At 45.6% G+C, this 25564-nt stretch overlaps 1 protein-coding gene, 1 long non-coding RNA gene and 1 other non-coding gene across 4 annotated transcripts; 2 read left to right on the top strand and 1 right to left on the bottom strand.

Annotated features, from left to right (window-relative positions):
* Nucleotides 1-14208: 14208 nt before the first annotated feature.
* Nucleotides 14209-18018, bottom strand: LOC119373422 (uncharacterized). Of its 2 annotated transcripts, none has more exons than XM_037643449.2 (4): nucleotides 17829-18018; nucleotides 17637-17732; nucleotides 14946-15129; nucleotides 14209-14376 (listed from the first exon to the last, which is right to left on the bottom strand). In XM_037643449.2, the coding sequence occupies exons 1-4, from the start codon at nucleotides 17960-17962 to the stop codon at nucleotides 14221-14223; spliced, it is 570 nt and encodes a 189-aa protein (XP_037499377.1). In that variant the 5' UTR covers nucleotides 17963-18018; the 3' UTR covers nucleotides 14209-14220. The 2 variants fall into 2 exon arrangements, with proteins under 2 accessions (XP_037499377.1, XP_037499375.1); XM_037643447.2 differs by having other exon boundaries at nucleotides 17559-17732; nucleotides 17829-18015.
* Nucleotides 18019-18425: 407 nt separating this feature from the next.
* On the top strand, nucleotides 18426-18497 carry Trnae-uuc (transfer RNA glutamic acid (anticodon UUC)). Its single transcript has one exon. It is a non-coding gene; the product is annotated as a tRNA-Glu (tRNA).
* A 721-nt stretch (nucleotides 18498-19218) lies between these two features.
* On the top strand, nucleotides 19219-25205 carry LOC125756306 (uncharacterized). The gene is made up of 3 exons (XR_007414355.1): nucleotides 19219-19496; nucleotides 19584-19664; nucleotides 25111-25205. It is a non-coding gene; the product is annotated as an uncharacterized LOC125756306 (long non-coding RNA).
* Nucleotides 25206-25564: the final 359 nt, after the last annotated feature.

Raw genomic sequence — 25564 nt, 5'->3', positions numbered from 1 at the left:
CACAGGCTCAACGAAATTTCCTGAAACTTGGAACGTTAAGTCTCTGGCTCCCTCGCAAGACGATGCACTTCATTCTTACCGATTAGGAATTACGTAGGCCCTAGTAGACGCCGTCACAATTTATGACGTCACGGCGACTGGCGCGGGAACTTCAAGGTGACGTCGCTACCTGCATTTCCTTTTTGCGCGTTTTCTCGCTTATCAAGAGTCTTCTCGTAGCAATCGTGTTTTTCTTTTGTTTTTTGGTATAGTGAAAGAGTAATTTACTAATACGAAAAAAATTTGTTTTTCTCGTTAGTGTCCTCTTAATTAAGTAGCGCGAAAACACAAATAGCTATTTTGACTGTTGCGGTGTCCCTTGTGCCGCCTCGTGCACACATCGAGTTTATGATGGCTTGCGCTTGTATATTGCGAATTATCACGCACAACCAAGTGTCACAGAGGCAATGTGGCTGTCTCACATACGGAATACATGGACATCACTGCCTGTATCTGAAACGGCCCGGCTCTGTTGCATTGAGCACCATGTCACTCAGGTTTATATACGTTGCTGCAGAAGCCATATTTCAGCGGAAACAAAATTACACGGTACTTCTACTAAACGAAATATTGAACGGGTAACATAAATGTAGTACACAACGGCCTTTCTGTGTAGTCACGCTATTACTTAAAGGAAATGATGAAAATGTTCTGACAACGAATCAACCGAAAATATTGGCGCCACCGTGCTGCGTCACGATGTTTCTGCCCAACATTCATTTAACAGAGTAGCTTATTTCTGTTGTTATTATGAACGAATGGCTATGTGCTTCGATCGTCACCCAAAATGAGTAAGTATATTATGTTACATCAGTTAACGGCTTAACTTTAGTTACTTCTGAACACGCACGCGTGCACCCCGGCAAAAACCGGGGTTTCTGGGCAAGATAGGTATTTGGTGCAATTAATGCAACGCTTATTGTGAAGAAGTTGCAACAACATTTTCTGGCGAGCGAGTTCAGCACTGCTATACGGAAGGTTAGTATTCCTGCTTCTTGCATTATTGTTCGGAGGGGGAATCGGATGTACGGTATTTATATAAAATAAACCTACTGCTTTCATTTGCACGTTTTCTAGTTTATTGATTAAGTTATTTCTAGATGGGAACCAGATGATGCTAGCGTTCTCAAGTACTGGTCTAACAGAGGGGAAATCAGATGTACAGTATTTATTAAAAATATATCTACTGCTTTCCTTTGAACGTTTTCTAGTTTATTGATTAAGTGATTTGTAGATGGGAACCAGATGACGTTAGCGTTCTCAAGTACTGGTCTAAGAAATATCGCGATGCGCAGCGCCTATAGGGGCGCCACTGAAAGCCGCGTAGCGGCAGCCGTTGGAACCGCACGCGGGACGCGTAGCGAACGCCACCTTTCACTGCAAGCATGACGGAAGTGCGCGCGTGCGATTTGCCGCTTGTGCGCGTCCCTGACAATTACTTTTGCGGCGATAGTGTGCGCAAAGGAGCCGCGCTTTATAATAGTGGACATGTGTCCGATGTAACAGCTGTGTGGGACGACACTGTCACTATACGCGCCAAGTGTTTGCCACAGACAAGCGTCAACAAGCTTCCTTACGAAGTGGAGCTCATCGTAAGTACACCGCTTTCTTTACAACGTCCCGATCACTAATGCCTGCATGCGTTGACGCATGAACCAACGTTTTTTCTCGACACAGTAGCTTCGTTTACGTGCCATGTGTTTATATAGTAGATTTTGAGGGAGCGCTGTCGCGCCGGCGCATGGATTTCACGGGTGCGGCCACACGAATGGTCAGCGTTGGTAGAACTTTGAAACCAGCACGATAAACTTGCGAAAAAATATCTCGGCAGCTTGCGCTAGTGGCGCGGGACTGAGTCACTGCGGAGCTGGTGGTCACCTATAGCTTGTCATAGCAGCTTGGCTACGTATTTGCTGGGTGTCTTCAGAGAAGAACGTCGGTGCATGTCCGTCGACCCCCTGTAATTTCGCTGAAAAAAAAAATATATTTTGTTGTCTTCACGAATACGTGTAGCTCTTCGACAGCAATTTGTTCGGGAACAAAATTTTCGTCAGAATGAGATGCATCCAGAGACTCTACGGCGATCTGTTTGAAGCGGTTGAAACAGTTCTGGCACAAAATGTCGGTTTCTCTGATGGATCATGGCCTCCGAGATTAGCCGGCGGCCGATGGATGAGGCTTCTTCTGGCGTGCGCCTTCAGGAGGAGTGGCGTCTTAGCCGCGCCAGACAGACAGATGGGGCAGAAGGGGCAGATTTTGCGCCGCACCCCCCCCCCCCCCCCCTCTTAGGCAAATAGGAAAGCCCCCACGCCCCGTGAGCACGCCTATGGCCCCACTCATAACACAGCTTGTGTAAAGCGAATGAGTGTTAGTGGGATGCATCAAGGGTGTTTTTTATTAGCATGAAGTCATGTTACGAGGCATTCAAAGGGAGGTTGAATCGGTTGAATGTCCTGTCAAAAGCCTTCAGTGCGAACAGGTGCCATGTTTTACAGCCAATATGCATACAGTTGAGGCGAGCGCACAGCAAACATTCTCCACCGGTGATCGCATTCCAGTGCCATCATTAGGTAGAATGCAGCCCATTTCGTGCAGCACACGTGTGATTCCACGGCGCTTTTGTAAAGTAGCCGCCACCTGCCCCACATTCTCTGGCATAGCGCTTCGCGCCATTCGTTTTTCGAGAGAGCCTAGGCATCGCGTCTTATCAGTGATAACAACCTCATGTGCATTGTAGCGTCTACAATGCAGGCGAGGCGACCAAATGTAAACGTAGTAGCGTTCGCTGAAGACGTAGCGACATAAATGGAGAAATAAAAACACGGTAATCGTTCTAACACTGCCTAAACAAAGCGCGATTGCTTACCTTTTGCGTCGGACAGCCGCAATCCACCGTCGCCGTCGCTCTCGCTCATGAAATAGCACCGGAAACGTGTAGAAGTGCGTTTCTGGCGAGTTTTTGTACGTGTTTGAGCAGCAGACAACGCAGCAGTTGTTTCTCGACATCGCTGAAGCCCGAGAGAGTCGTTAAATCACGTTGAAAAACACAAACATCCGTGCACTCGCGTAGACGCTCGCTGAAACACTGTTCGCCGGGTCCCGCGAGCGCTTCCGAGCCATGGCGGCAGATGGCGTGGTCGGCGCTTTGCGCATCGCCTTAGCTTCGTTGGATGCGGGGCTGAATGAAGACTCCTTTTCAGAAAAAAATAGTCTCAGAAAATAGTTTGAGAAAAAAATGGTATATATGGGGCCAGAAACCAACAACATTCACCATTAGCGTGGCCGACAGCTTAGCGACTTCGCTCGTGGCAGACGGTGGATACAGGCTTCGTATCTCGCCGTCGGTGGGTGGCCCTAGTTGGCGTTTTGACAAACTTGCCATGACGGGCTCGCGATCCGATTTCAGCATGAATAGCAGGCGTGGGCACGACTGTCCTGACCGGGTGGTCACATTAGCGAATAACACAACATGGATACCTGCCGTCTGAAGTCTACATCTCGTTTACGGGGGTCTGTTCTTGGGGCTTATAGATAAAGTTCGCACGGACCTGCAAGTAGACAGACTGTACAGTGTGACGTCCCTGTGGTAGCCAGTGAACTCTGGCGGGAGCGACAGGCTGTTGAATTATTCCGGCATTAGGGCTTTCTTCTACTACTGCGTGATTATGTGACATGAAACAGTGCACGAACCACAAGCCCAGCCCCTAAAGTGCTACGCACTTGAAGAACGTCGCCATGTTCACAAACTAAATATTAACATTTTACTTGTCACAAAAAGCCCCAATCACTTAGTAACACATATGACATTTTTTAGCGCAAGAGTGGAAAGGAAATACATCTTGGTAAGAAAAGAACACAGTGCACAGGGTGAGCGCTAAACATCAATTGACTTCATTTCGGGAAAAAAAAACACGGAAAGTAGACCACTTAAACGCATGCATGCCGTCGCTGCGTCCCTCATCAAGCATCGAACAAAAAAAAAAATCTGTACTCGCTAAGGAACACATGCTCACATGCTCTGGCGATGTCCCGCGCTGCCTAAAACCCTTCTCTCCAGCGAAGCCGAATGGGAGGAGGCCATCAGAAGCACGGCACTCCGAAAGCAAGCCCAGGCTATCCAGAGGGCCCAGGAAAGGGCGGAGCGTCAAGGCGTTCTGTCCTCTACGTGGGCGCGGCCAGCGGTTACAACGGCCTCCCGTTAGGGGGTATACTGTTAGTAACTCCTCAGGATCTAATAAAGTTCGTTGTCTGTCTGTCTGTCTGTCTGTCTGTCTGTCTGTCTGTCTGTCTGTCTGTCTGTCTGTCTGTCTGTCTGTCTGTCTGTCTGTCTGTCTGTCTGTCTGTCTGTCTGTCGCTAAGGAACAAATAGAAGTTTCGCTAGTACACTCCGTACCCTTGTTCTTCATATGATAAGGTTCCAGCAACTGTCTTCTCAAGGTGTCAGCACTTCTGCCCGGAACCTTAATCTCGCGAAGCTGCGGTGCACATGTGCAAGTTGCGAAATGGACGGGTAAATGAGCATTATACTTCTATTTTACAAGGATAACTCATGCTCCTGTGCACGGGCGTTAATGCATCTCCCAGTTTGACCTATGCAGGTCTTCCCAACACGATATGCGGTATGGCATACACGACGCCGATGGCGCACTTTACGTATGGCATGTTTCTTTTGGCATCCCTGCTTTTCTGTTTCTTCGCATACGCGTGCGCACATGCCGCCCAACTTTCGAGGGGCGGAGAGCACGACTGACACGACGTGTTTGCTGGCAACCTTCTTAAGGTTGTGGGACAGGACAGCCTGCGAATGTATGGTACCACTTCAGGTCCCCAGCTCACTCGTTGTGCGTCGCTGGTGCTCTTCGGCTTCATGCCTCTCATCATCTTCAAAATGTTTTGGGAGACTGCACCATGAACCATGTACAGGTAATCGGCTGCCCGTAGCCTCATTGAACTTCAAAGCTGGCCTGCATCGTGTGATTGCACGACTTCACCAGAGCCCACTCCTTCACTTACATACATAGTATACGTGAAGGTAAAATGCAGGTTAGTGAAATTCCCTGCTTACTTGGTAAATGAGTAGAACTAACTCGATTGGTTAGTCCGTTACTGAGTTGTTAGCAACCGCACTAGCAACTTAGTATCCGTACCACTAGTGAGCCACAATCCACCTTTTCCATTTGCCTGTGCTGTCATCTACCGTTTTGGTAGGGTTTTGGTAGGGGCCGGGGCAACCGCTTTTGCGAAGAAACAAAGCCTCCGAGATGGAGACGCTTGGCGTCTTTTCCGCTAGGGGAAGAGCGCATGCGCAGGGGCATCGTAAAAAGGGCGGATTACACAACTAGAGGTTATGGCCTGTTTTTTTTTTTTTTTTTTTGCACCGTGTACCGATTGGAAGAGATATAATTTAGAAGAATAATGGATGTTTTTTAACCATCATCATTTGCCCTTCTATCTGAATATAAAAGTGTCATCACATAGCACGGACCTGTGCTATGTGATGCACGGACAGCGCAGAACCCAGTTTTCTTTGTTTTTTTTTCTTCTTCCACGTCACGGCTGGTTACAGAAAAGGGCCACTTTGCCGTGCGCGTCTCAAAGGCAGTTTTCAAACTGAACGAAAATTAAGAGCGCTGCCTGATAGAAAACACGCTCAAGCTTCTCCGAGATTTGCTTACCACCAGCGGTAAATGGTGTATATAAATAGCTCGCCGCTATTTCACCGGCATGGGGCATGGTTGAGTTGTCTAATGCAGCGGGCTGGCGAGCGAGGGGTCGATGGCTCGAATCCCCTGTCGGGTTCTTCGGAATTTTTTTCTTGTTTTATTTTTCTTTGTGCCTTTTTTATATATATACAAGGAGGTTTAAAATGTTTATTCTCCTTGCATATATACATACATATACATATCCGGGGCATGACGGCGACGGCAAAAATCAGCCGAGAGTGTCCATATAATTGCTATCGCAATAAAAAGTTCACGGCATGACCGAGCGCGAGAACTCACCCGCCGCGACGATCAATCAGCCACCGAAGAGCTGGGCTCAGACATACAATTTAACGACCCCTTACTAACCTTCCACGAAATCACCTCTCACTACCGCAACAACAGAAGCCAATACCCCTTATCACACACAAATCTCGAACGCGCGCAAGCGGTAGCCTTTCGCATGCTACAAACGAGACCGTACCTATCATGGGGCCGACTGAGCCATTACAACACAGACATCACTCCCCAGTGCCCAGATTGCACAGAACTTCATTGTTCACTCTCGCACATGCTCTGGCAATGTACCGCGTTACCTCAGGGACCTCTGACCAGTGAGTCCGACTGGGAAGATGCACTCAGGAGCTCCGAGCTCCACCACCAACTCAAGGCAGTCCAGAGGGCCCAAGAACTGGCGGAACGCCACCACGTTCACGCCCCGACTCGGGTGTCGCCTACGGTAGCGGCTGCTTGGGTGTCCCCCCTGGATCCCCCATCAGCTTAAACTCCTCAGGACCTATGAATAAAGCTGTTGAATGACTGACGTGCGGTAACTCCACCTACAAGAAACCTGCTTAGAACCCTGCCGTCTCACGTTCCATCTGAAACTGAAACTATTTCTGAAAATCAGACATCTCAAAATTGCACATGCACTTACTTAACGAGGTATCAAGCTCTGATATGGTTCCACAGATTCAGTTCTGAGCGAGAGGTGGCAAATCCAGGAACTTTTCAGCCCCCCTGTATATCTATTTTTCTAAAGTTAATCAACAACCATACAATTCATGCGTCCATTTTTTTAGAAATTTATTTGTTTCGTGGCCAATCCCCCAGGGTTGGTGTGAACAGCGCCTCCTCTATTTTTTTTTTTTTAGAGGAGGCGTTGGTGTGAGCCTGCGATGTAGGTCACTATTTAACAAAGAATGCTGTCGGCTCGTGCACTCAGACGCCACTTGTACGCCATTTGCACGGCTCGAACTATTCTAGTTCACTATAGCTCGAACCACCAGCCCGCGTGAGTGACTGCTCAATTGACCTCCTCATTGGCTGGCTTAGTCGTCAGCGCAGATATGGTAAAGACGCGAAGTAGCACAGCTACGACTTGAAGCGGTGCTGCAACCACCTCCGGTTCGCCCACGACCGCAGCGTCTACTTCGTCGGCAGCTACAACGTCAGCTCCAACTACATCGGCCACCTCAAGCACCACGGCCAGCCGCTGCCTCAAGGAGGGAGCGCCGTGCCCGTCGCCGAAGGTGAGCTATCACACTCGAAGCTTCCGTAAGAGGGTCAGCTATATGTCGAATTTGCGTACAAAATTCCCTGGGAACAAACGCTGTCTTCAAGTCACGGAGTAAGATATATACACTCTTGATTTGGGGGACACTTCTCGGCTTGTTTGCGAGGCGCGTTCGACCGGATAAAATAACATCGGTGCGCGTCCGTTAATTGGTTCGCGGTGTGACGGCATTGTATCGGCAGGACGACGCAACTTCGAGAGAGAAAATCTTTCATGTACCTTTGCTATATGAACAGTCGTGGTCGGCGTCAATGACGGAGTTCGCCGCAAGTCGCGTTTTAGGAGCTGGCTCGCCAGGTTCTTAAACTGGGGCAACGTTGAACTGGGGCGATGTTCCGCGCCGTAACCAGCACCTATCCATTCAAAGCTAAGTGGAACGCGAAGAGGAACGCTACGCGCGTCGTGTCTTCCCTCTAGCCTGGCCGTTAATTCTCACAGGGCGAGCGGGGAACACGGTCGAAAGCCAGTCGAGCGTCCGACAGCTATTCTTAGGGCCACTTTGTCGTGCGCGTCTCGAGGGCAGTTTTCAAATTGAAAGAACATTAGGAGCGTTGCGTCTCCAAGTGTCGACAGTGGAGAATCAGACGCTTTTACATATTTCTTCTATATATACTTCATCAATGTGTATGTAATTGTTAATTGTGTACAGAGTTCATCAAAATAGTAAGTTAATAAAACATTCTCTCTCTCTCTCTCTCTCTATATATATATATATATATATATATATATACAACAAATTGAGGAGCTGGCTCGGAGAAGATCGGAAAAACCCGTGAATCTTCCGTATATATATATATATATATATATATATATATATATATATATATATATATATATATATATATATATATATATATATGTATATGTATGTATGTGTGTGTGTGTGTGCGTGGTGTGTGTGTGTGTGTGTCACGTCTTCATATGATGGTAGAGGACTTGTATGGAAGATTCACGGGTTTTCCCGATCTTCTCCGAGCCAGCTCCTCAATCATTCACTTCGTGGGTGTGGCGTGTTTTTTTTTTCTTTCGCAAGAATCGCGGCATGCGTTTCCACCTTTAGTTGCTAGTGTGCCATAGCCTGCGTTCGCTCTCTTGGAAATCCAGATTTCCCGAAGTGCCGGTAGCTGCGGCAATGCCTTTATATATATATATATATATATATATATATATATAAAGGCATCGCCGCAGTCCGGGGTCCCTTACCAGGACGAATTTTTCGGTAACTAAGAGGCTTTATTTCTGAGAATTCCGTATGGATTTCCTTGTGGCTTCGTGCTACAAACGGGTGGTTGTCTATTTTCCCTTTCTTAAAAGTTATCTTATGTAGAAGGGAGAAGATACGACCAGCTTGGCAGGAGTGCACTATGAAAGAAGCGAATGTTGTTGTGATCCACACAACAACAATCGCGCTGACGTGCCCTGACTGTTGCTTTAAACCACCAAAATAAAGACAATGTAACCTCAAAACATTATCAAACGCTCTTTGCGGGTTTTGAGTCGAGTTTTTTAATGTCATGTTTGACAAAATAATCCTATCACTTGCCCGTGCAATGCACTAACGCGTCCATAGCAAATCGCATCATTATTCTGACTATGAAAAACTTCCATGTTAGGTAAACTTTTGTTTATGTGCTCTATTTCCAGTTTGCCCTTGACTCGCCGAGTTTCACACACGTCAAAGTGATAAATGAATTGAACAGGATGTCCGGGCTCGGCCCCTATAATGTCGTCCGAAACAACTGCCAATCGACGATGGCAACGTTTCTGGACATTATATAGTATATAGGGGTCGAGCTGCCGCCGGAGGTGCGCACCCTGCGACAGAGCCTGAGCTCCGCGAAGGCCGCTGCCCAAAGGGCCTTTGATCAGAAGATGGGGAGGTAAAGGGACCATGTCCTTCTGAATAAAGCATTTCTTTTGTGTCAATCTTTGACCTCCTGATGTCACACCACCTGATGGCCGAATGTCACAGTGGAAATCATGCATGCGATGAATCGGCCTGAAGCTATGAGAACGGTACTGCACCTATATGGAGATGTACAAAATACCGGGGTCTCTCGACTTCGGTATTGTAACCATCTTACGAAGCCAACGGAAAATACTTTTCTGTTTTTCAAAAATCGAGCCCCTCGGTCCCACCCCCGTCTAGTACACGCCGTTATGTATGTATGTATGTATGTATGTATGTATGTGTGTGTGTGTGTGTGTGTGTGTGTGTGTGTGTGTGTGTGTGTGTGTGTGTGTGTGTGTGTGTGTGTATTAGTTCCTGAAATGCCTCGCTAGGAGTATTACGTGATCGGTGGGCATAACTAGATGTATGGCTGGAGTGGAGCACCACGTCGGCGGGAACACTACTGGTGTTGTTCTTGTCCTCCGCACATGGCACACATACTGTGCAGGGGACTCGCTGAGTAGTAGGCGAATTCTTTCCATATTTTCTGCATTGTGTAATTTCTAGACGCGCTAGTTAATTATTGATTTGAAGTGCCAATTACCAGTAATGAGATATTACAATCCTTTGCAGTCTGAACGAAGAATGATATGTGGGCGCGCAGTAGTGCGAGATCCCGGAGGATAAACTGGCTTCGGGTGGCCATGACCGGATGATGTATACGATGCAAGGGACCGCTGTCAGCCTGATTACATAGAATGTGATAATGACAATAATTGTTGGGGTTTAACGTCCCAAAACCACGATATGATTATGAGGGACGCCGTAGTGGAGGGCCCCGGAAATTTCGACCACCTGGGGTTCTTTAACGTGCACCTAAATCTAAGTACACGGAACATGGAATGTGATGTAACTTATCAAAAAGGCACAATCTTGCAGTATTGCGGCGCGGCTCGAGGGTTTGAAGATTAAAGGTGTACTGACACAAATATTTTGAAGGCGAGATAACTTGTGGGATAGATTTGTGTGGACACACACGCATCATCTACGAAATATCAACGGATAATATAGCCTAGAATATATTTAATATCCATTTTAAAGCGCGTGTCGCGCCACTGCACCCGAAACGCGTCTTCAATTTTCGTGTAAAGAACCAACCGTCCCCTGCGTCACGAGTTTGTGTTGGCTGCCACGATCCTTGCGGGCACACACTCCCAACACCACCTAATCTCTTTTTTATAGCAGACCTTTTCAAGAGACAGAGGGGGCAGACTTTCACGGGAGCGCAGAGGCTGATGTCCTTGCCTCGGCAGTGCATTTTTGGGGGTCACGCATCTTTACAACTCATCAGAGGGCGTCATAGGAGGGATAAAGGCGGAGCCTAGTGACGTCAGCTCGCGAGGAGAAGTCTCTCCACAAATGCCCCCCACTCACACGGACGAGGCGAACGGAGGGGGAGACCAGTGTTACTAGACTACTCTGGTGGCTTGCACCACCCGTTTGACGAGCTGCTGACGACGAGCTGCAGACGACCATGCAGCTGCAGACTGTACACCCGCTGCCGCTCTCTGCAGGAGCAAATGCAACAATGTGGCCAGCGCAGCGAGCGCCTCCGCGCCATCTAGGGATCCTTCTGAGAACTAGAGGTGGCTACGACAGCGCCATCTAGTGAACACTCCAAGAACTAGAGGTGGCTACCTACTACTACTACATACTACAGAGGAGGGACAGACCCACACCCAAAGGAGCTTCGCCCCTAAAACAAACAATCGTAAAATAGAGAATTTCAAAGCGCTATTGGATTACCTCTTACGAGAAGAATGCAGTCTATACCAATACCGACAAAATTAGACGAAACTTCTTAGATATAACTTTGCTTCGGTCACACCCATAGGTCGGCAAAAAAACTGGAGCTCACTCAGACTCACTCAAGAAATATATTTTACTCTGCGGGCTCACTCGGACTCACCAATATTTTCCTCAGCCGGACTAACTTGGACTCAGACTCACTAAACTTTTTCTCAACAGATTTACTCGGAACTCACCAACATATTTTTCAGCCGGAATCGCTATGACTCAGGCTTGACCCGAGTCTGAGTGAGCCTGAGTGAGTCGACTCACGAGTCCGTTAGCGTAAAATTAGCCTTTTCGATCCTGGTGTCAATGCTCTGTTGTGCCAATATCTCACATAATCTGTGCTCTAGGATACGCATTTTGATCTTGTACCTTCAAATACGAGTTATCAGTGGTTTCAATTCGGTAATTAAGGACATTATTCTGAAATACATGACTCCCACGAGATATTTTTATCAAGAACTGCCTGTTAAAGAGTTGGGGGTCATGGCACCCCCCCCCCCCCCCCCCCGCCAGAAGTTTCGTCTGATTAATAAATATGGAAGTGGCGCATGAATGCTCGTGCGTCGAGATATGTGTGATTAGATTTGAGTGTAAACGTAAGCTGGTATAAGGCTGATATTAATGCTGAAGATGAGTAGATAGGACCATAGGTCGGCAATAAAATGTGGAGCTCACTCACACTCACTCAAGAAATATATTTCACGCTCAGGGCTCACTGGGACTCGGGCTCACCAATATTTTTCTCAACCGGACTCACACTCACTAAACTTTTCCTCAGCCGGACTCACTCGGACTCAAGCTCACAAAAATATTACTCACTCGAACTCACTCGGACTCGCAGACTCATGGCCCGATCTGGGTCTGAGTGAGTCGACTGATGAGTGAGTTTGCCGACCTATGGTCACAGCTTCCTGAATCAGAATGCAATCATGAACTCGCACTTGGTGAAACGCAATATTTGAAAACAGACATCTTGCTTTACAACAACACACATACAATTTTTACATTACGGCAGAATGCAGAAATGATAACCCAATAAGGTAAGATGTCTAACATAAACACTCTCAGGATTATCTACACAGAAATATAATTTTTAGTAGCCTGCAAAGTTTAAAATGGGATCAGAAGCACTGAATACAGTCGTTTTCAGGACCATGAACTTGACATTCAATCATTGCTGACCGTCGAATAATAGCTTTTGCATGTTTGTAAGTATGCAACACATGGATTCTATATTGTCAATATGGCTTCTAAGCCCGTGTGGTAGCCTTCCAGACAGGATATTAAACACTTCGATCCTTTGAATGCATCCTTCAACATGAATTCAGCGAGAGGCTATTTCATATGGGCGTGCCACTTCTGAACAAGTGAGAGAGAGGGGGGACATTTCTAGTCTAACCTGGCGAGGTTCAAGGTCACAGCGAATGTGGGAAGAAGCCTTTGTTGGCCAACATCAGGCCATCTTTTTCCAGAAGCTCAAGCAGATCACAGTTTCCGGCAATATATGTGTCACTACTATGGTCCCCAAACACTTTTGAAAGAAAGGAAATGAATTCACAAGGTGCTACGCCAACAAGGAACTTCAGTGTGAAGTTGCTCTTGTAACTGCTCCAGCAGTTTACTAGGTCGCTGACCTCAGGTGGCATTTCAATGGGCAGCGTCATGCAGTCTGTGATAACTCTGCACGAGGGTACTTGCCTCTAAATGACAGGGGCATTGTTCTCTCTACAACTTCACGTGAAAACCAGAACAGCCAGCCTTGAGTTTAGGCATGTAGCTAATTAAGCAACAGCATAAGACACACGAGAAGCAGTGGTTCAGTGCACACCGAAGGGGGTGCCAAGAGCCGCAAATGTGAGGCCATGCTAAACCTTCACCAAGAAGCGGAGCCAGTAACTTCCGATGGTGAAGTTTGTTGCTCGAGGAGTCCTAACCTGCATTGTATGTAGATTCAATTAACACGTACTAACGATTATATCTCAGATATTGCAGAAAATGTATTGGCCAACATACATGCCAACTTTATTCCCCCACATTAACACTGTAGTTTGGGCTTGGTATGTGGAAACTTCAGATGTCAACGAACAATGTGAAAGTGTTATAGGCTTTGACACCACCTTGAGCATGCCACAGCAGCCACATGAAATTACACGTGTAATATGTTAAACGCCACGATGAATAGACTGAATGTAATACATTGAATGTGATTTGTAAATACAGTAGACTCCCAGGTAACGGAAATCTCGTAAATGGAACTGCTGCTTAAACGGAACAACTGCATCTAACACAATTGGTTTCATACTTGGATTCTGCACCCCTGTTCATCTCTCAGTAAACGGAACTCCTGTTAAACGGAATACATTTTCCTGGTCCCTTCAGGTTCCGTTTACTCAGAGTCTACTGTACAATGAACATAACCCTTTCAGGCATGACTTATGAAGAACTCTCAGTAAATGCATGAAATTTACACAACCTCATTCCAAGGCATTCAATATTCAATTGCAATGGAAATAATGTCATAATACATCAATTTATGTGCTTTGCAGTAATTATTCTAAATCGTAACTAAATATTTATCCTAGAGTCATTCATGTTATGTTTTTGCATAAATGGAATCCTATCTCAGGCTAGAAATACAGTGCAATTTCTTTTTCAGTGATATTCATTTCAAGCAAACAAACAATACTTTCAACATGGCTCGCTGCAAGCAGCACGTCAAATGACTTGTCGACAGTGCCTTCAGCAACGTTATCATTAATACCAACACACAGCAAAATAAAGCCGAGTCGAGACACATTTATTACGTAGGACGTCCCAATTCATCCAAGGCGCATTTTAGCCACTAGTCGACACAACTAGCAAAACCAAGGTACGTACAAAGACCTGTACAAAGCACCTTAAAAGGGTTAAACACCACCATATATACAGTCAACCTGGCAACTTTTGTAAACGTCCGTATGACAAGGCCGAAACTGCAAGATGAACCACACATATGTATATGGGGCAGGAACTAACCACACCTGAGATGGCATTCCAAGAACAATCGGAAAGCAGGCCGATGAGACTCCAGTCAGGTCCTTCAGGGCTTTCCCATTTTCCACTCCAGGAGGGAGAGATTCAACTGCAGAATACCTTCAGGGAGATCTGGTTCACATTTACTTTATTGGTGCCTCGTCACAGAATTCACTTTGAGGCATGGGGATGTGACTGCACTGTATGGAAGCCTCAGAGGCACAACTGTCAAGTAAGCAGCTCAGCGAAACGAACATTGCTGGCACGTGAGGGCTGCCTTCATCTGCCTGCGTTGAAACCTGTGCAAACAAATGGACAGGTTTAGACAGCGGTGTAAAGATTCTCATATTAAACAAATTCTTTAGAGTAGGGGTCTCAAACACGCAGTCTGTGGACTGCATGCAGCCTTTGGACCTCTAGCTTGCAACCCGGCCCGCACGTGACTGTCTTCGTCCCATATCTTTTTTTCTTAAGAAGTATATGTTCATAAGCTACATAGACGTGACTGGTCTCAATCATTTTTTTCACGAGGCACTTCATGCGGTCACAACACGTGAAAACATAACCGTGGAACAAGACTATATTTCAGAATCGCCGTCCAGGTTTCAGTCGTGCTGGAGATCAGTATCGGTACGTTTCTAGAAACATGATGGCGAATCCCCTTAAGAAATAACCCACACATGAGATATGGGAAAGGCCGTCTTTCAAATGGCAACACAGCATCACAATCTTCATCACTGTCTCCGCCTTTGCAGGAGGCTAAATTTCGTGCCAGCAACCCACTAGCTGAGACAGGTTTTTTTTATACCCCTGCTTTAGGGGCAGCTTTTCAGGCACATGCTGTGAATGAAAAAATTCTACTACTTACCTCATGCGTTGACAATTCATTTTCGTCACCCAGTGGTGGGGTATCTGGTATTGATCCGAGCTCTTCATTCCAATCACACGGCGAAATGGTGCTGCTTACAGACTCATCTTCACCTACATCAATATGCAAAATGATGCTGCCTGGGTCTGACAGGGTGCCTGGAAGGCGACTCCTTTTTCTCCACCTGGGGGGGGAGAACATGACATGTTTTGCTTGTTCCAAAGACAGGTGACAAACCTTGTGTTAGTGAGAAGCAGCCATTCATTCTGAATTATGATAATCTACAAGTGGCTGCTGTCGCAGGGGCAGCACCAGTGGGGGGAGCGGGGGCAGCTGCCCCCTTAAAGGGGTACTGACACCTTTTTTTGAAGGCGAGTTTACTCCGCCATACCAACCTCCTGCATGCAGAGACGGTTCTGAGCAAGTGTGAAGCTCAGCAAATGCTGATAAGATATTTTAATTTGATATTAAAGTCGATTTTTCCATGGCGCACCTACTGACATCGACACTAGCTTGACGTCAGGCTACAGTACTAATTCCGGTGACTTCACGCAGCAGTCTGGCTAGTTGTGGTGACGTCAGGTACCAAAACTTCCAAGATGGCCGCTTGTGCGTCATCAAAACTTCCAAAATGGCCGCTTGTACGTCACCAACGGAGCCACGGCGCGGAGCGGCCGTGGAAACGTCACTATATATTGTGCGAGCACGTGACAAGAAGCTCCTATCGTGTTGTGACGTCAGGGTACAGTAGGAACCGAAACTAGCTTTTAAAAACATACTGTAATTACTTTTCCAGGGCGCAGTCGCGCTTAGCAATACCTTTTCTAGGCTCTTGGGGGCTTGACATTTCATTTGACGCAAAAAAACGACAACTGAAAATATTCGTGTCAGTACCCCTTTAAGATTTCCGCCTGACCTCCCTTTGCCACCCCAGGAGCAAACACATATTCAAAACACAGTGCTTAAGTTCCCAGCCACACTGCCTCGCTGAAGTAATTCATTGTCCTGGGTGCCCCCCAGGTAAAAAAATCCTGGCACAACCTCCCCCCCCCCCCCCGTGCTGTCAATGACACTTTCACGTGTTCAAAACATATCAGTGGCATTACAAGACATTTGAAGCTAAATTTATGGTTTTAGTGGATGTGGCGTGTGCACCAACTCTATGTAACATGAATACTTCATTGCAAGTCATACAAGCAGTCCTCCAAAAGTAACATGACCGCTCTAGAATCATGATTCAGCAGCAGAGAGTGAAATGTGAGGGAAGACAGAAAAAAAAAAGATGCGTGTAAACAATTGAGGCTTATTTCTGCTACACTTCATGTCATGCACCGTACGTGCCGGACAGATACTTTAACATACAAAGTGGGCTTGATGTTTTGATATTTGTGTTCTTTCACCGCCACGCTGTTCGCAGTGTGCTGCTGTAATTCAATGTCCAAAATATGTCACTTCCCCAAAAAATTAACTCCCGATTACGATACTGCCTAATGTGAATTCTGAACACAGCTTTGTGTTGGGGCAAGGCCAACTGTGTTTGATTGAAGTTTTGGCTTTCCGCAAGGTATCAACTACACCATAAATCATAATTTTTGTGAAGTAGGACAGCACCCACTACGCCATTATTCGTCTTTCTGCGGATAAGTGAAGTACCCGCTACACATCTGTAAGGTATTCTGTGCACTTTGTTGATGCTGCATGTGGCTGATGACGAAGAATTATGGCTCAGCACTCTGCAGTGGGTGGGAAGCATTAAACCACACACACGTTGTGCAATAAGCATTGTGTTAGGACTGGTTATTTTACTCTTCTGCAACGCTACATTACATAAGTTAACGCGATTCCTTGCCCGTCATGACGCCTGTATCAGGTATTTTTGTAAATGAGTTTCAAGCACCAGCGTAGCTCTGTGGTACAAATACTCGACTGCCATGCCCGGGTTCAAATCCCATTCGATCCTGGGTATCTTTTCTCATTTGAATTTTCATGTCTATCGGTTACGCCACCGATGGCGACAGCGACGCCACTCAACGCAGGAATGGGTGCCTATGAGCTACGCTCTAAAATACAGGCAAAAAATATCCTGCCAATTGTATCTGCACCCGTTGACGCAACATTCCTAAAACTCCAGGCGAACTATATTACTTTCTCACAAAACACAGGGTCCCTAATGCATTCGCCTAAGTCGACAGCCATCCATGGTGGCTATTTTACAGGGCACTTTCTGTTACGCAAACTCTGCCTTTAATATTTTTTTCCATGCCGTTATCCCATGGAATATCCTATGGGATCCACGTGGAATATCCCATGCGTTATCGCCATTTTGGTCATCATCTTCCTCCTCCTCATCATCATCATCGAATATTATGACAATGATGATGATATTCATGTTGACGGCGACGACTATGACGACGGTCATTTTTACCGTTCGATGAGGCATATCATACTTTCGCCTTATATAATCAATCATCGCTGCTGACTCATCCGCTAATGAGCGATGTCCACGACGTTGCGCGAATGAAAATACGGGCTTTGAAATGTGGCTAACGCGGCTTTCTATCTACCCGCGCAAGAGGCCTTGAAAGTAGCTAAACACAGGAGAAACCTACTGACCTCTCAAAGCGAGACCTCTTGTCCTCGGCAATGAACGAAGTATCCCGGTAAGCCGGCGGGAAAACAGCAGGAGCGTACGATGGAGAAGCAGGATCCGTCGATGGCTTTCCGCCGACGAAGTGTTGACTGCAGACTCGAGACCACTTTGTTGGCTGCCACGCGGTTCCGTCTTCACTGTAAAAATATCGCTTAACTTGCGTGGAGCGTAAGCTCGCAGAGAACTAGCGACAACGTGCAACTTTGTAAACATTCCCGCAGTATATCGCTTACTTCACACGGCGCACGCTGCGAATCCAGCGTTCCCGCTGGTGTATGAAGCACGGCCGCGCCGGGAAGCTGAAGAACTTCGTTCCGGGTGGGCACTTTTTGTACCTATTAGTACAGCCAACGACGCAGCAATTCATTCCTGCGCCGGCTCTACTGGCTCTACGGCTCTACCAGAGAACACCGCTCTACTATGCACGGATCACGCGAGACGCCTTCGCTCACTCCCGCACCGCGGCGCCACCGGCACGTTTCCGTGGAACCGTACTCTAACCGTATGTTCTTTTTCGTTATTTGCGCCGCACGCGATTGGTCGAGCATGTGGAGGACCGATGTCACAAGCGGAGGACGGTGTTGTTAGAGCCGTTTTATTCTTTTAGCAGTGTCAGTCACCGCACGCAAACATTCCGCAGCTGCGAAGACAAGAGACGCGAGTTACGCTACCGTGTGGAGGCAGCGAGTGCATGCTAGTAATTGGAACGTCTATATAGCAATGATAATGGGAGCATCCCGTAGCAACTAGCGCATCAACAAAACGTCGCACAAATGCAAAGGAAGCAACTTCGTGTCGTTAAATAGCTTCAAAGAACACCTCATTTCCAATCCGGCGTGGTCTAGTGGCTAGGATATCTGGCTTTCACCCAGAAGGCCCGGGTTCGATTCCCGGCGTCGGAAAGTTTTTTTTCTTTTCCCCACAGACTTTTTTTAATTATTATTCAAAGAGAACAGGCATACATTGACCTTGATCACCCTATGAAATTCCTTCAAAGAAAAACGTGCTGCCAAATTTTGCAGCTTTCTTGAAGGTGCACGCGCGTAGGATTTCATTGATAAGACAACGAGCTACGTTCTATTAAGGTTTTCCAATGCCTTACAGTGAATTTATTGGATTGAAGGGCCCTGCTGCTACTTATTCAGCGTTTTTTAGCCGATGTTAATATGAGTGTAGTGCTAGGTTATCTTTATTTCTGAGTTACTTCTTTTCTTAACAACACGCCATGCGAATGCATTTGATGCCTGCCCTTGCCGATCCGCATGAATGGGCGTGCACATGGCGCGAAATGTCGCAAAGCACGAGCCATTTGGTAAATTATTTCTACATTTCAACGCATGCATTTCCCATGTTTCGCGCTAGCCGCTCGAAAACATGCCCGAAAGACGCGGCCCGATTTGAAAGACCTCCGATGCGCGACATTTGTTTTCGTGGCCACTACAGGGAGCGACCGCCGCGCCGCCATCCGATAGCGCCTGAAACGCGCTTCTGGGCACTTTTTCTCCCTGAAGACGGCCGCTGGCCTAGGTACTGAGGAGGAGAACGCCCCTAGCTCCACTTGTCCCTAAACAGCGTCAACTCACGTCAAGGTAAGTACTTGCATTCCTTGTTCTGCGATGTTTTCTACGCGCGACGAGTGTAGGTCCGGATCCCATGAGTTACCTCCCGGTAATGTTCAGTTGTCAGTAAATAGTACGCGCGACGATGAAATTTCTCCACGCAGTACGCGTCTCACTTAGAACTATTTTCATCGTGACAGTTTTTGTATCTTCTTGTAGCCTGGGAACACCGTTCAATTTGTGCGACAGAAACTTATGCAGCTTCCGTCTCACGCTATTGTATGGAAACGGTTGAATACCGCTTGTAGTTACTTTCTTGCCCTAGAGTTGAACTAGTAAAAGGTTTGTGACACACACTTATGAGAACGAATGCAATAAGCTAGGTCTTCGCTTGTACATTAGTGTGCAAAAAAGCTTTTATTTGCGCAGGTGCCCATGTTGCGAGTGCAGTCGTAACGCTTTGGCGTTGGATCCGAGCCCATGGAGAAAGTTGGAGCTGTAGAGCTGTATGTAAGTAAACTTTGTGCGTGCATATTCTTCGTTTGACCATTGCGAAATATGTCAAAGTGGTGTACTAATCAGTGCACAAAAATTGATCTGCCAACGTTAAACAAAAAGCATTTAATAAAACTAATGAGCCGTAGTGTCCCCACTTCACTGCTCATGGGCTCTTTTCGATTAGCTTAATGGGCACAGCCACTGCTCTGCCAGGGAGCCAGACATGAAGTTCAAGGGGACACAGCTTTTGCATCGGTCTGGCTTTAATGAGGGCAACTTGCGCTGTGATTCAAAATTTTATTTTCAAGCCGTTGTTCGTAGCTTTACAAGAGGCTAACACATACAATAGGGCTCTCGTGGTTCAAAAACCCTGGGCAGGACTACCGCTCAAAGTAAAAGAAATCTAGGCCGAAGGTTTACAGGTTAGTATGATTGAAAATTGGGCGAGTTGGTAACAGTTCATTGCTGGTAGAGGCAAAACAGTGCGAAATAACAGAGACCAAGGACGAGTAGACACGGCACGAGTGCTGACTTTCAACTGAAAATTTTATTGAAGAAACATCATAATATACTCTTACTGCGCATGCTCTTACAAGGCAAGAAACTCATGACGACGTCATGGCATTGAAGTGGTGTTCGCAGCCAAGAATAAAGTTGGTGATATCGGCACAGCAGTGCGGAAAAAGGCCCAGTGGTGAGGGATTCATATTCCATTAAGCACACGAATGTTTTTGTGCCATTGGCATTGTGTACAGCATACCCTTCACGTGTGGAAGTGTTTACATTGGGCAATTGGGGCGACGCGTAAACTCGCAACTGAGGGAGCATCAAAATTCCCCGAGAGGTAATGTTTGCTCGACGCACTTGGCAATGCACTGCCAACATTGCGGGTACACCGCAGAATTTTCTAGAATGAGGATTCTTTTCCGCCACCACGACCAGTTGACACGCGAAATCTTCGAGGCCCGCAAAATACAGAAGGCAGGGCATAACTGTGTCATTCAGTCTTCAATAGCCCTCCAGGAAAAGGAAATTTCCTTTTTAGATTCTTGTAATCGTTAACAGTGCTAAGATTACTAGCAAGAGCGAGCCAAAGAGCCCAAATGAAAGCATGCCAGTTTCATTACAATCTGCTATTGCCATGTATTAGCATGGCTCTTATGACAAACACCGACATACCGGAATATTTTCTGGCTGTTTTAGGTCAGCAGTTAATGTACAAGCTTCCTAAATTCTTCCATTGCATGCTATGTTCTATCATGAATTAGAGGCTCATCAACAACATCAACAGTTTCTTCCGTTGTTTGTTATTGAAAGCATGTTGTAGGGATGGGTACGTTTCTGTATAAGATAGATATTGCACATACCGCAGATCCATATGTGCTCAAATACTGCAGAAAGTTTCAGTATTATCGTCACCATCTTTCAAAGTAGCATTTGGCATTGTTAGTTGCCTAGTTTCTGAAGGAAGAAAAAAACTGGAAAGTGAGTTCCTGGACTCCAATCTCGAAGGTGATGCTTTACCTCCATGCAAATTCATCGACGTTCGAAAAAAAAAATGACAAATTCGCATAAGATCTGCATATTTTCGTTGGAATCCTTCGGTATTACTTTTCATGTTGTTAACTAGTTTATTTGTATAGGGAAAGGCTGCTTAATTACCTTGTCTGGAATCAGTGCACTGAGTTTGTGTGCTATGCTTAATTTGGCAGTTGCAGGGTGGTAAGGCATAGCCTTTCAGATAGCAGACTTGTCTACCATCTTTCTGGTGCTCCTGCCACGGGCTGAAGCCAATTAAATCCTTGTGAAATGTTTGCCGAAGGTTCAACGGTGTGCACACTAAAATGTCCCAAGCCGATCAGGACAGAAGATAGTCAACAAGTTTGGAGAAAATGTGCAAATTCTGCACGATGCATTCACATTCCAGTGGACATTTGCTGGCTGGCGCATCCTCTTGCCAAAGTCCAACATCAGGGGAAAGTGCAGTGCTGCATGTCTGGAAAAAAGTTCATTGACTAAACACCAAGCGATGTCTGCCAAGGTGTCGAGCTTTCAAAGTGCAAAGAGAGAGTAAGCTTGCTCTAACAAACATAGCAGTGGTTATGAAAATGATAATGTGCATTTGTAAGTACATACTGTCATAGTGCGCTCAGTACAAAACAAGTAACCAACTAAGGCATGCCGAGTTTTAAATAGCATAGGTGTATTATGTCCAGTACCGCCTCACACAAGAAACACCTGCTGGTGTGCCATACCCTTCTACCTATGAACTTGCAGCAGTTGGGGACCTATTAACTGCACCGTGGCACTGATAACGATGTAGACTTTCTAGACCAAATGGCTCGGCAGCTACAAAAGTGGGCTTGCTACGAAACGTATAATGCAGATGGCACTTTCATCGGTACTAAAGGTTTTGAAAACGCGCAAATGCTTCACAAGCTTGCCCTCGGATGCGTGAACATTTCTAAAGACGCCGTGTGTTTCACTTATAAGGATTTGTGCAGGTGGTATAAATAACCATTGCGGCATCGCAGAAAGTGTAAAAAACATGCTTGGAAAATGTTCCGATTTGTCGTAATTTCTGAAACATAGGATAAGCTGCTGCATGCATATGTTTGACTGACTTCATTGTGCGTTTTGCATGCAGGACGAAATTAGCATTCTGATAATTCCATAACCAGGTCACAATTGTGAGACATACTGTTGTGGAGGAACTCGTTGATTTTGCCTACTCGGGATTCCATAAAACACCTAAATTTAATTGCACTGTGCGGGACAATATCAGCTGTTCAGTTGCACCTGCTTTTGGCTGTTACAAGTTTAGTGCTGTTTACCAATGTTTCGCTGCTGCGCTTATGTGTATTTTGTGGTTGAAATTGCTTTAATTTTAAAGGAGTACTGACACGATTTTGAGACATCGTAAAAGGGACATTTTTGGTTTCCTTGGTATGCAGTGTCAACGATGTCCACACACCGGAGTCGGAGAACGCGTATCAAATATTTTAATTTGACTTTGAAGTTTTCGTCGCTGAGCATCTGCAAGCCAGCCACAGTGCAATGGACATTATCCTGATGAGTCAAGACAGTTCCCCCGACTTTGCAAGTTCTGCATCCTGCATGCAGCCTATATCGTAGAAATCACTGTCAGGGTCACTGGATGACAATTAACTTATCGTTGTTTATGTGCACCACGGGCAGATGATGGATTTGCCGCAAGTACGTCGCGAGTTTCTGTATCCCCGTGACATCACACTGCTATGAAACATCATCGAGAAGCCGCCCCCTCGACATCGTAACCAAAAGTGTCTTTTTAAGGTAGCGATAAATAAAATATATACGATGCATTCCCAGGCACCACAATACTCGTTTTAGGTTTCTCGACACCAGTATTTTTATTTAGAGCGTGAATCCGAAAATTTTTAAAATTCATGTCAGTACTCCTTTAACATACCTTTTTTCCCGTCTGTACTCATAAGTAACCTCAACTCACTTGGTAAGAATCTTTAGCACATAAGCGACACAAGGACGAAAAGGGAAGGACAACGTCTGCACTAACTTTCAACGAAATGGTTTATTGCACACAAGGCACTAATAGACACAGTGGTGGTGCCCTAGCACTTCACCCAGATGCCATGCAGAGAGATATGTCTTTTTCTGTTTTATTTTGACAAAATATATGGCACACTATAATCACTTCGCGAACTACTACACATTCAATACAGTCAATTCTTTATTCCAGAAGGATAGTTGTGGAGTGCTAACACAATTGGTACCCACTATTACAGTTTTTGCAGCTTCTGTCATCAGTCTCATTAGTTCAACTCTATTAGCTGATGAAACCTTTGTGTCCTGAAAGAAAGGTTCATACTCTCATGCCCTACACTGTGACGCCAGCCATCCATCGTTGCATTTGTTCACAAGATTACAGTGCTCTCTTAACCTATCATTCATGCAGTGGCCCATTTCCTGACATACCACTTACCACATGAAAGAGGTATCTGATAACGACAGCTTCTCAGCATGTCCTATGCCATTTTGTGCAAGCAGTTGTCTTCTTTGGTGCGTGACTACTAATTCTGCAAATCGATTTCAGCTTGCATGGAGCTGAAAAACTACTTGTACATTAGCACGTGATGCCATCCTCTCCATAACTGTAGTTGGATAGCGTAACAACTCAACAGAACACACAGCACATGGGAAAGGTTCACACACAACGCGTCGCACAAACAGAAGTATAAGTCGTAAAAGGCTTAAATTAGGAAGTACTGCTCCATTGCTCTACTTGGCTGTTCCAACAGTGATGTCGCTCAAAAAAGAATAGCTGATGTGCCATACTTGCACAAAATTTAGCATTACATAATAATGTTGGTGTCACATACAAATGTGCAAATAGTTTTCCAGCTCTATGAAAGCTGAAATCAATTTGCAGAATTTGCAGTCAAGCACGGAAGAAAACTGCTTGTAAAAAAAACGATATAGGATGTGGTTTGCGGAATGTAGACAAGCTGTTGCTTATCTGATACCTCGTTTCTGCAGTAAGCAGTATGCTGGGCAAACAAGCAGCTGCATGAATGATAGGTTAAGATAGCATTGTAATGTGTGAACCTTTCTTGCAGAACACAAAGGTTTTGTCAACCAACAGAGCTGAAATAACGAGATTTATAATACTATTAGCTGCAGGAATTGCAAAAATTGGGTACCAATCGTGTTAGCACTCTGTCCCTGTACTTGTCGGATAAAGAATCTGCTTTCTTGATTGTGCAATAGTTCGTTAGTTGATTAGTGTTACGTACATCTTGTAAAAATGAAGCGGAAAAATACAAATCTCTGTGTATGGCTTCTTGGTGCAGTGTGAGGGCACCAACACTGTATAAATGTTTGCCTCGTGTGCAATAAACGATTTTGCTTAAAGTTAGCGCATGTGTTGTGTCTCTCCATTTTTCTCCTCGTGTTGCTTATGTGCAAAAAATTCTTAGTATGTTGCCAACTAGGCTGAATTTTTCCCTAAACCTCTGTCACCCTGTGCTGCATCGTCTGTTGTCTTTTGACCAAACTATAGCCTCTTGTTTGTTTTTTTTTTTTGGTATGCAGGTGTATGTGCATGCTTGACTGAAACATTTTTTAAATTTAATATGCCTTTTGTGTGCAAGATGAAATTAGAATTCCAGATATTCACAAAACCACAATATGATTGTCACACACAGTGCTGTGGAGGAGCTCGTTAATTTTGCCTACCCTAGATTCTTTAGCATATCTAGATTTACTTCATTAAGTGAGACAAAATCAGCTGTTCAACCGCCCCTGCTTTTGGCATTTACAAATGTTTGACAATTCGACAAAGTATTGCTGCTGTGTTTGTGCCTTTGCCAAGTCAGCCTTCCGATTTTTATTGTGGTGAATGGTGATACATGCCTGCTCGATGGAGACACCTTGTACTTATTGTGCCTTTTGCGTGCAGGTTTCTGGACAAAGTCATCAATTCCATTGCTCTTCCTATGCCAAGTGGCCAGGATAATGGTTGAAATTGCTACAATAAAGGTTATGATCAACAACATTTGTTGAAATTTTGCATTTACTTTTGGAAGCACAGTATAACGCATTCCATGCAACATTACTAATGAAAATGAGTCAACTTAAAATGCTTAGGTTGTCTGGAGCGCAATGCATTAAGCGAGTGCCATGTCGGAATAAACAGCATTAACTAATTCTTTGGACAAAAGAACACCGATTTTGCTGATATGAAAAATTATTGTACACGGGGTGATGCTGGAGCTGTTTTGACAAGCATACTTGTCGTCTTCGTGGCTGCAACTTTGAGACAAGTCTTGTCGAAATGTTGGCTCCAGTGACACACTAGTCAAAGCGTACCATGCCAGCATTTCACAATCAAAAGTTTTAGCTATTCACTGTTC

The sequence above is a fragment of the Rhipicephalus sanguineus genome, chromosome 11, assembly GCF_013339695.2.
Source record: "Rhipicephalus sanguineus isolate Rsan-2018 chromosome 11, BIME_Rsan_1.4, whole genome shotgun sequence".
NCBI lineage: Eukaryota > Metazoa > Arthropoda > Arachnida > Ixodida > Ixodidae > Rhipicephalus > Rhipicephalus sanguineus.
This window is presented reverse-complemented; position numbering and strand designations above follow the sequence as displayed.

Coding starts and splice junctions, on each gene's coding strand:
- LOC119373422 (XM_037643447.2), bottom strand. CDS start 17,962: ATGAATTGCTGCGTCGTTGGCTGTACTAATAGGTACAAAAAGTGCCCA. Junction 17,733..17,828: donor CGCAGCGTGCGCCGTGTGAA/GTAAGCGATATA, acceptor ATATTTTTACAG/TGAAGACGGAACCGCGTGGC. Junction 14,377..14,945: donor ATGAATTGTCAACGCATGAG/GTAAGTAGTAGA, acceptor TTGTTTGCACAG/GTTTCAACGCAGGCAGATGA.